We start from the raw sequence: 10698 nt of genomic DNA on the forward strand, positions 1-10698 counted from the left end.
TTCAAGTATCTGCACTTGCCCTCAAATACACGGATGGACTTTCCTCTGCCTCCCACTCCCTGTCCTTGGCCCCATGAGCGTTTCTTTCTCAGCTGGGCAATCTCCTGCCCGGAGGGAGGACGGGCTGCAAGGTCAGTGCAGAGAGATCCGAAGCCCAGAGAACAGCCTGGAGGAGGAGGTGCCAGCTGGCGAGCTGCGCTTCCAACTCCTGACTGGGTCCTGGGAGCCAGGGCTCTGGACGCCCGTTACAGGGAGGAGCTCAGGAAACTCAGTGGCGGACGGGCAGGTGGGGAGCCCAGAGCCCTGCCCCCAAGAAGACCAGGGACATTGGAATGGACAGCATCCTGGACCCCAGTCTCACCCAGGCCCCCCCTAAAGGCCACCAGCCCTGGTCCGGCTGCTCTCAGGTTAGCGGTGCTTATCTCTTGCTTCCGTTCCCAGCTCTCCTTGAAACTGTTGGTATTTGAACATGGTTGCTTACTTACTCTGCGGTTGCTAAACACCTAGGGAGCGACCCTTCCCTAAGTGGTGTGGGAGGTATGTCTGTGTGCACTGAGTTTTGCTTTTGTAATGCTTTTTAACCTGAAGAGTGTTGCTCAAACTTTAATGAGCTTCTGGATCTCCTAGGGATCTTTTTAACATGCAGATTATGATGCAAAAAGGTCAGGGGTGGGGCTTCAAGTGCTGAGGCTGCTCCAGGGAGCACCTACAGGGGACTCAGAACCCAAACAGACAAGCCTGCCCTCCCTCTGCCAGGACAATGTGATTCAGGGGGTCTAGGGCAGGGCAGGTCCAAACGGTATTTCTAAGTAGCATCAAATGGTTTAATTTGCCCCTCCCCCATGACAACTGGCTGCTGACTCCTGAGCCAAATAATAGTACCTATGTGGAGCAAGTAGTTGGCGTACGCAGGTGACTGACGCACACTGCCCTGCGCTACGAGCCTCGTTCTACAGGTGAGAACTGGGAGCTGGAAGGGGCTGTGAAGTCCTGAACCCCAGCCCTGGGTCACTACACTGACCTACTTCCTCCTCAGTAGAGGAACACGCATCAGGGTCAACCCCACTTCTCAGTCCTAAGGCCTCATTAGGACTACATCTTCAAGATCGGGTGGGGGTGGGGGGTGAAAAGGAGCTGAGACGATTAGTGACCAAAAAAAAAGTCACTTATACGGATGGTAACTAGTTAAGCTAATGAAATGTAAAGTGTCTCCAGACCCTAGGGTTGCAGGAACACCAGGGTCTCGGGAACACGCTGCCCGCTGTTCCCTCATCTCCAGGGACACCCAGCCCAGCCTGCAGACAGCCCGAGAACAGAGCCTGGGAGCCACTGAACCCTCCGACTAGTGCTCCCACTGCACCCCAAGCAAGAGGAAGACTAGCAAAGACACCCTCCAAGGACACCCAGAGATGCCCAGTAAAGTCAGGAAAGGGCCCCAACCCCTGGAGCAGAGGAGAGGTGCAGGGAAGACAGATGGATCCAGCACTGCTACCCTCAGTCTGCACCACTCTGTCACCTGGCGGAGGCTGTACCTTTGAAGGTTTTTTCTGAAACACTCACTTCTCTCTCTGCTCTGAGAGATACGGAATACTTGAAGTTGCGGGGTGCGGGGGGGATATGGAAGTGGCTCCAGTGGCAGATCCAACTATAAATTTTCTTCTCTCTTTTTTTAATTAAGAAATCAATAGTCGAGTGCAGTGGTGCACACCTGTAATCCCAGCAACGCAGGAGGCTGAGGCAGGAGGATCACAAGTGTGAGGCCCACTTCAGCAGCTTAGCAAAACCCTGTCTCAAAATTAAAACTAAAAAGGCCTGGGGACGTAGCTCAGTGGTAGAGCACCTCTGAGTTCAATCCCTGGTACAAAAGGAGGTCAGGGACGAGGAGGAGGAGGAGACAATGAAGCTGGACATGGTGATACATGCCTGTAATCCCACTGATGTGCGAGGCTGAGGAAGAAAGATGGCAAGTTCCAGGTCAACCTTGGCAACTCAGCAAGACCCTGTCTCAAAATAAAAAATAAAATGGGCTGCAGGAGTAGGACAGTGGTAGAGCACCGGGATTCGATCCCAGTACTAGCAGGTGGGGGAGGAGGGGGAGAAAGAAGAACTCAATCAATAAGAGAACCCTCAATGAAGAGTTAGAGAAGCGTAGGACAGAGAAGGAGGGGTCTCAGAGTGGGAACTGGACAGTGCGGCCATGCTTGTCGGGGCCCTTCCCCCAAACAACCACACAACCTTGAACACGTCAAGCGCCTGGCGGGCCTCAGTTTCCTCACCTGGGAAGGAGCGTCTACGCTGCAGTGCGTGCACCGTGCACCGTGCTGCACTGCCCCTCAGTTCTGTGCTTTCCGAGGAAAGGAGGGCCCACCCTATTGTCAGGGAGATCCCTGCACAGCAGGGAGATGCTCAGAGCTGCCACCAGCACTGCAGGGCTGGGAAACACAGAACCAATTACGGTCAGGGAGCTGATACCAGAGTGTCACTCAGAAGTTAAGACAGGGCTCGTTGAAGTTATGACTTAAGAGTGTGGAAGACACAGTTTCATTTATGATTCTTAGACAAGAGGCCAGCCAGAAATGCACTGGCTATAAGGGGCAGGGTGGCTGGGGTGGGGGCTCCCCCCGGCAGGGGGCTCCTCCAGGGAGGGGCACAAGGCACCTTGGGCTGCCCAGCTCTGAGTGCGAGCCCTCACCCTGGGAGACACTCACCTGTTAGACGAGGGACCTGCTAACATCCCAGAAGGCAGCGCCCTGAAAGCCAGCCAGGGAGTTTAGAGCAGAATGCAGCTCTGGTCCTTGTTGTCCCCCACTGGAAGAGGCAGATATGGCCAGAGCCCATGCAGCTGACCCTGTCCAGGCCCAGCACCGGCAGAGCCAGCCAGTGCCCGAGTTCCAGCAGCAAAGCTGTTTCTGGTCGACCTCAGGAGGCAGCAGTGCTGAGCCTCTGCCCAGCAGAAGAGGGCGGGAGGAAGGCGCTGGGAGGGTAAGGTCAGCAGCTGCTGCCCGCCCCCGCGGACACCTTAAAACACTGACACCTAACAAGGCTGCCAGGAAGGAAGAGCTTACGAGTTTGAACTTCTTAAAAGAACACATGGGAGAAAAGTAAGAATTCGAACTAAAGTTCACTTAAAACCAAAGCATCAGGTACAGGACACCTGCCAACCCAAGGGTTTTTGCTGCATGCTTCCTTCTTGTTCTGGCCCAAAGCTGCAAAACATCAATTTTGATGCAAGACAAGCCCCTTTGACAGTGGACTTTGATCTGCACTGGTTCCCTCAGGGACAGGCTGGGCCAAAAGCTTCCAGATCCAGCTCTGGGAGGTCCCCGACCCAAGGGAATCCTCATTCCCAGCACCTCTTAAGACAGCGATTGTGGGTGGTATAATCAGTGACATGCTGGACCCGCCTCACACTCACACGAAGGTCTGAGTGCTAAACTCTTAGGAAACTGCCAAACCAGTTTTTAAACACAGTCATCATCAACATGGAATACATTTATATATAAATTATATTAAAATCAAAGGTAATAAATACTCAAAACTCATAACCTCCTAATCATCTGGCTTTTTTTTACTATCATGTATGCTCTTGACATTATTTATAGCTACAGGATCTATAAGGTGAAGATCTTCTAGAACAGTGTGCCTGAAGTTGGCCAAAGTGAGAATATTTATACAGACACTGGCAAAGACTATAAATAAGATTCCCCACCAACAACTCCCCCACCCTGCAGTCAGCTGTTAAACATTTACCAGCACACAACTGCCCAGATAACCAAGTCTGTATTCCCAGGATGGACTTTTCCCCCCAAACTCTCCAGACCAGTACCATCGGGCACTGCTGCCGGCACTAGCTGGGTGTTTAACGTATGCAAAACTGAACTGATCCATCCCCCAACCTGCTTCAAATGCAGTCCCCACCCTTCCACCTCCACCCCTATTCCATTCACAGGAAATTGCAACTCTAATCCTTCCAGGTGTCAAAGTCACTCATCTTGGGACCATCTGATCTGATGGCAAATCCTATAGTTTCTATCTATAAAATTCATCTAGAATACAACTACTCCTGGTCACCTTCTACCACTCCACCCATCAGTCTCGGTTACCGTGGGAACCTAACTGGCCTCCTGCCTCTACCTCTGGCCCCTGGAGAGTTGAGTCTCAGCACAGCAGTCAGAGTGTAGGTCAAAGCTCGCTACTCCTGTTCAGCAGCTGAAGCTCTACACACTCAGGTCCCCCTCCACATCGCCTCCCGGACCTCTTCTCCGGCTGTCCTGCCCTCTCTAGTTTCCGCTGCTCAACCTCCTGCCTCAGGGCCTTCGCACTTGCTGTTCCCTCTGCCTATGCCCCCCAACCCCAGCGGATGTCCACTAGTCCACCCCCAACTTCAGCTCCGTGGGGCTTCCCCCCATTACACTGTAAACCTGTCGCCTCCCTCTTGCACTCTCAGCCCCCCTCTCTGCTTTCTCCCTCTGGGTGTGCACCACTTTGGAATGTTCTGTTTGATGATTACATTGAACTTGCTCATTGCCCGCTAGTCCTCCCCACAGGAATCTAAGTCCAAGGAGAACAGGGACCCTTGCTTGTTCAGCCCACTGCAGCAGCCCAGTCTCCAAATGGCCTGGCTCACAGAAGGTGCTCTACACACATTTGCTGAAGAAACAAATAAACAAATCCCGTTTGCACAGGTCTGCTGTCACCTTGTATGCGCAGTACCTGTGTTTGAGTGACAGCACATTGGAATGAAGCTCCAAAGGTGACTTGAAGCACAGGGACAGGGCGTACATCGGCAACTGCTCGCCACCATAACAACACTACTAATGATATGAGCTGTTGGTAGAGTACCGAACGGGATGCCAAATGCTAGGCTCAGAGTTAAACACTATCATTTCTTTCCACAACTCTGAGGTAGGTCCTACCATCAACCCCATGTTTAGTCATGAGTAGGGGGGAAATGAAGATGCAGAGAGGTAAGAAAACTTGCTGACAGTCAGACAGTGTAGAGGTTACAGGATCTGAATATAAGCAGTCTGGTTCCAGAGCTAACCTCTCATCCAGTGTGGCTACTTCCCCAAATGACAAAATGGGAACATGTCATGGGCTGCTCCTCTGTAAGACTGGACCATGGGTGGCTGAGGCCACACAAGCCAGGTCTCTCACACAGGCCGGCCCGCTGGAAGCAGCTCTGCTCCCTGAGGTCAAGTTGCCCTGAACACTAATGGCTGCTAATCAGCCTGGGCCTCACACTCCCTCCTCCTGGCAGTGTAAAGGCATCTTGCTGCAGCCCAGGTTGCTCTATTAAAGCCTGGAAGGCCCTGGAGGCTAGTTTCTGGAGAACTGGTTGAGTGAGAGAACTCTGGATTCAGCTCTGCTGTGCTGCTCAACAGTGGAGTGACCTCAGACAAGACATTTAACCTCTTGGCACCTCGACCACAGAATGGCAAAACAAGTTGATTACAAGGGCACGCGGAGAGTCCACCCGGGGCACCTGGGCAATGCTCAGCGAGCGCAAGCACCCGGAAACGCTCGCTTTCATCACTGAACACCAGCACGACCAACAAGGCTCTTCTTGCCTGCTCCCTGGAACTGTGCAAAACTTCTCAACCATCTCAGGACAGAAAAAATGCCAAAGAACGGCGCAGACAGTTCATCAGGATCTTCCCATCCTACTGATGAAAAAGTAAAGAGGACAATGCTGGCAGGGTTAAAAGGTTCTGGTCGGAAGAATAAAGAGGGACAAGCACAAACCCCTAACTCAGTGACCCTGGGCCCTCCACTTACTTGCTCTGGGCCTTTTTCTACAGCTGAAAATGGGGATAACCTCCCCTTTTTTTTTTCCTTTCCATATTCTTGTTGGTGCATCGTAGTTGTGCATAATGGTGGAATTTGTTGTTACCTCTTTGCACCTGCACACACTCTAATAATATAATTTGGCCAAAATCACTCCCCAACACTTCCATCCTCTCTCCCTTCCTCCCTTCTATGGATGGCTCCTCTGTTCTACTGATTTCCCTTCGATTTTCATGAGACTCCCCCCCCCACACACATTTCTTTTCCTCTCTCCTCTAGCTCTCACATATGAGAGAAAACATACAACCTTGACCTTCTGAGTCTGGCTTAGTTAGTTTAACATAATGTCCTTCCATTCCATCCATTTACCAGCAAATGACATAATTTCACTCTCTTTATGGCTGAATAAAACTCCATTGTGTATATATACCACATTTTCTTTATCCATTCGTCTGTTGATGGACACCTAGGCTAGTTCCATAGTTTGGTTACTGTAAACTGTGCTGCTGTAAACTTGGGTATGCATGTATTGCTATCATATGATGACTTTAATTCTTTAGGATACATAGGGAGGAGTTAACCTATCTCATTTTAATGTCTGGCCAGAACAAGCCAGATCGGGGCGTAAACATGCCTTGGGAGGACATGTTGGTGAGAGATCTCCCAGGCAAATGGCACCTGACTCCCAGCCCAGGACAGCAAACAGCAACATTACACTCCTGCTCTTGGACAGGTCAGGATCCCTGGGTCAGAGCCTGGCAGATTCCATGAGGAGGTCTGGCAACAAGCAATGAGATTCTGGCTTATTCAAATTCCATAAGTAAAGCAAGAAGTGACTCAGCTACAAAGGATGAAAGGTATTCCTTTCAGTTTCCCTCTGTTGGCTCACAGATTAGTTTCCTTTTGAAATGGCCCCGACCATTCAGATAGTAACTTAGTAAACTCCAGTCTTCGGATGAAAACAAATTGAGTGCCTTTCCCTAGTGTGGCTTTTTGTTGAGCAGTCATGTATTTCAAAGAAACTTCTACACACACACACACACACACACACATACACACAATCTGAAAAATGAGCTCTGCTCATGCCAAACACAGCACTTTCATCTCCGGTGTTCCCAAAATTTATCCAAAGATGAGTCTCATAAACTCAAGAATACTGTCAATCATTCATCGCTGCAGAAAATGTGGAATATAATGTTAAATATGCGCACTCGATAGGAGTTTTCTATCATCTGCTACCTTTCACGTACCATGGGGGGCGAGGGGAGGATCTTGGCCTTAGGATGTCGCCAGAATTTCTCATTTCTGGCCAAACATTCCAAGTTGGGTGAGCTAGTTTTTAGAGACCCAAGATCACTGGCCAGTGCACCCGGACGCTGAAACGCAGAGCCAGGCCAAAGCTTAAACATCGCAGGGGGAAAGCAGGCGCCCGCCTTGTAGGACGTCGCTCGGAGGCCTGGAGGGGACGCTGGGGCCCTGGGGCTGCCCCAGCACGGGCCTGGCCGCCTCCCACTGACCAGCCACCAAGCCCGCGGGGCGGCGCGTCCTTGGCTCTGCGGCAGGCGGGCCGCGCGCCGGGGTCTGGCGGGTGGGTGGAGGGCGGCGCGCGGGCCAGCAGGGTGCCCGGGACGCGGGCGGCCGCCGTGGCCCGGCTCCCCGCGGGCTGGCCGGCCGGCGGGTTATAAATAACGCAGCCGGGAGAAAGCGGGGTGGCAGCTTACTTCATCGCGCTCCGCAGAGCCCGCCGCTCCTCCGGGAGGTGGCGGGGCGCGGGCAGGCGGGGCCGCTCCCCGGGGGCTTCCGGGAGCGGGCCTGCGACCCCGGCCCGCGCCTCCTGGTCCTCGGGGCCGGCGAGCGCGGGGCCGGCGAGCGCGGGGCCGGCGAGCGCAGGGCCCCCGCCCGGCAGGTGCGCGCGTCTCGCGGGCCCGCGCCTCTCGCTCCCAGTGCGCCCGGGCGCGCTCCCCAGCCCGAGACGCCTCCGGGCGCCGGGGCGCGCGGTCCAGCGAGGCAGGCCTCAGGCCACCGCGGCCCCGCGCCGCGCGCACACGGGGCAGGGGCGCGCGCGCACTGGGAACCGGCAGGGGGCGCGCGGAGGGGGCGGAGGCGCAGGGCGGCCACGCCTCGGCTCAGGGTCGGGGTGGGAGGCGGGGCCTCGGCTGTTTCCTGGGTTAGCGAGCGGGGCTCGGCTCCAGCCCTCCCATCCTCAGCGCTTGTCTCGTCCTGGACTCGGCTGCCCAGGGTAGGGCTGCCCGGCTGCGTCTCCAGTTAATGTCGAGCGAGATGGTGGTGTCGTGGAGGAGACCGGAACGGGTTGCTGGCTCCTCCTCTGAGACCTGGAGCCCCTTACTTGGCCCCCCCAGGCCTCACTCTATCCCATCCGTAGAATGAGTCGCTTGGCCCATCCCATTTTCAGTATCCAGACGTGGTGAATTAAGTGTGGGACTGCACACTGTTGCCAAGCCTCCGGCAGACAGCTCCAGGTCTTTTGCACCTTATTCGTGTGGCCTTGGGCCCGCCTTCATCTGTACAATGGGGGTGATGAGAGAACCTGCCTCAGGTTATGGGCACAGGTGACTTAGTAAATGGTACCTTGTACCTGTGTGACTTAAAGACAGACCATGAGCGGAAGAAGTCCTTCTCTTCTGGGTGATAAGTGTTTAAATGGAATAACAGAGTCAGCTGCCTCTCCAGCACTCAGTGGATGGTAATTTCGGTCTTCCATCCTTCCCCTCACCCTGCCCCAATCGTGTCCACTTTTCTCCCAGCCCTATAACTCTGTCAGTGCCCCTGATGGCTGCTGAAGAGGCTGCTGCTACTCCCCTCAGTGGCCCTTTCTCCCAACAGAAAGCGAGTGACCTGGGGCCAGTTAAGGCAGGGCTGCTGCTGCACAGGTCGGCTAGCTGCCCAGAGTTACCTCCCCACTCCCACTGTTGGAGAATCTTAGTTCAGTCCCTTCTTCGTACCCACTCCCACCGCAGCCATCCCAGGACCAGAGACTGTATGGCCACCTCTATTGAAGAACATTGGGCCACCCTGGAGAAGGGATTCCAAAATGAGGGAAAACTTACAGCAGCTTTCTATTTCAGGACAGTTTCTTTAGAGGTCAGTTTCTTTAGAGGTGGGGGTGTTGGGAACCAGCAGAGGAACTTGGCAATGATGGCAGAACTCAGTGGAGGTCAACGGACATGATTTCCACACGCATGTTGGGCAAGGGAGTTCCAGGAAGGCTGGGGAGCAGAGGAACACCACGCCCAGGGCCCATCTGGGGGCCTACAAAGGGCTTCTGAGCCTCAGGGAGGATTTAGATCATACTGAGCAGAGTTTGGGGTGGGAGTGGGGACAGATGACCGGCACCCTTCTGGGTGGCCTCTGCAACTGGAAGTGAGCAGGGGTCCAAGGCAAGGGATCAAGCGAACAGGACGGGGTAGAGCTTAGAGTCCTTCCTACATTCCACAGCCCTATGAAACACGGTTACGAAAACCAGGGCCAGGGAAGGCACGGATGGGAGTGGACAGGTGCCCAAAGACCGAGATGAACCGAGGGACATTTCCCAGACTCTTGTGCGGCCATCACAGGATGATCTGCTACCTTGAGGGCCTCTAATAGCCCCCAACCCACTCAGCTTCACTAGCTTAGTAAGGAAATGCCTGTGTGCCCATTTCCCTGGGTGTCGTTGGGTGGGGGAGGAGGGAATGAGCTTAGGTGTCACAACTGCTCTCCCAGTAGACTCTCCTCCCCACGCTACTGTGAGAGATGCTTCATGGTCTGCCTCTTCTTCCTCCCCTTGTCTTCATCTCCGTCTATCCCGCCTCATGCCTTCTAGTTGGACCTGGGCGATTGCCTGGCTTTGTTTCCACCATGGAAACAAGTTGACCTTGCTAACACCAACCCCAGTCATCTAGAGGTGAGAGTCTTGCTTCCCAACAACACATCTAAAGGCTTGTGCATGTGAGCCTTTTGATTGGATTCAGTCCCTTTGCCTATCTGAAGCTTTGTCCACTTCTGTGCTGACTGCAGCTTCTAGACACACCAGGCCACCAGTACTACCATCAGCAGGAACCAGGTATGCCCAGGTATGAAAGAAGCCAGAAGAAAAGAGAATACCCCAGTGGAAAGGGGAAGCCTGTGACCAGATTGTCTGTGGTTGGTCTCATGCTGGATAAGGAAGGCCTTGGGACTGCTTATGAAGCTAATTTGTCTGGAGTTTCTTTAAACCTGGAGTAGGCTGAAGTCAGGGTTAACTCAGCCTGCTTTAGGCAATGGAAAGTGAGCCCCAGAGAGATGAATGACTCACAGAGATGTCTGTGGAGTTAGAAATAAAATCACGTTGCCGTTTCTATTTTCAGGTACCACTCCCTAAGTCAGCTCTACTTGCCGGCTCCATGAGGGAACAGGTGCCGTAGATTTCAGCCACATGTAGATCTTCTCATCCCAGACGTGAGACGCCTCAAAACTCTTTTTAATCTTTCACAATTAGCTTCATAAAGTAGTGATGATTTCGTTTTTATTGCTGTGGTAATATTTTACTACAGTTGAGCACAGATTTATTTTCTCCCAGTTGCAAAGGTCAGAGGTCTGACTCGAGTCCCACCAGGGTGAGTTCCTACATGGGGAAGCCATTTCTTGTTCATGCCATGTATCAGGTACTTTCTGCCCAGGGGGAATTCAGTGACTTCTGGTTTTAAGACAAAACCCCCATTTTCCTTTTGGCTTCAGCTAAGAGCCATTCCCAGCTTGAAAGGTTTGTGGTCCTTTCCTCCATCTTCCAGGCCAGCAATGGAAGATCAGGTGCCCTGAATTTCTCCTTCTTTTATCAGACTCATCTCTGGGGAAGGGTCTCTGCTTTTAAGGACTCATCTGATCGGATCAGGGGTATTTGTATAATCCAAAGTAATTTCCCCATCTCAGAGT

At 53.2% G+C, this 10698-nt stretch overlaps 1 protein-coding gene across 4 annotated transcripts in view; it reads right to left on the reverse strand.

Moving 5' to 3' along the window:
* H6pd (hexose-6-phosphate dehydrogenase/glucose 1-dehydrogenase) overlaps positions 1–7809 on the reverse strand; it is a 29275-nt gene extending 21466 nt beyond the window's left edge. The window contains exon 1 of one of the 4 annotated variants that reach the window (XM_047553595.1): positions 7509–7809. In XM_047553595.1, coding sequence (XP_047409551.1) covers positions 7509–7513 — 5 coding nt within the window. In that variant the 5' untranslated portion in view covers positions 7514–7809. Of the gene's footprint in view, positions 1–1923; positions 1971–2708; positions 2911–7037; positions 7160–7508 lie in introns of those variants that run through there. The other 3 variants (XM_047553575.1, XM_047553585.1, XM_047553621.1) reach the window with 3 other exon arrangements.
* Between the last annotated feature and the right edge of the window lie 2889 nt (positions 7810–10698).

This window comes from Sciurus carolinensis, chromosome 1, assembly GCF_902686445.1.
Source record: "Sciurus carolinensis chromosome 1, mSciCar1.2, whole genome shotgun sequence".
Lineage (NCBI taxonomy): Eukaryota > Metazoa > Chordata > Mammalia > Rodentia > Sciuridae > Sciurus > Sciurus carolinensis.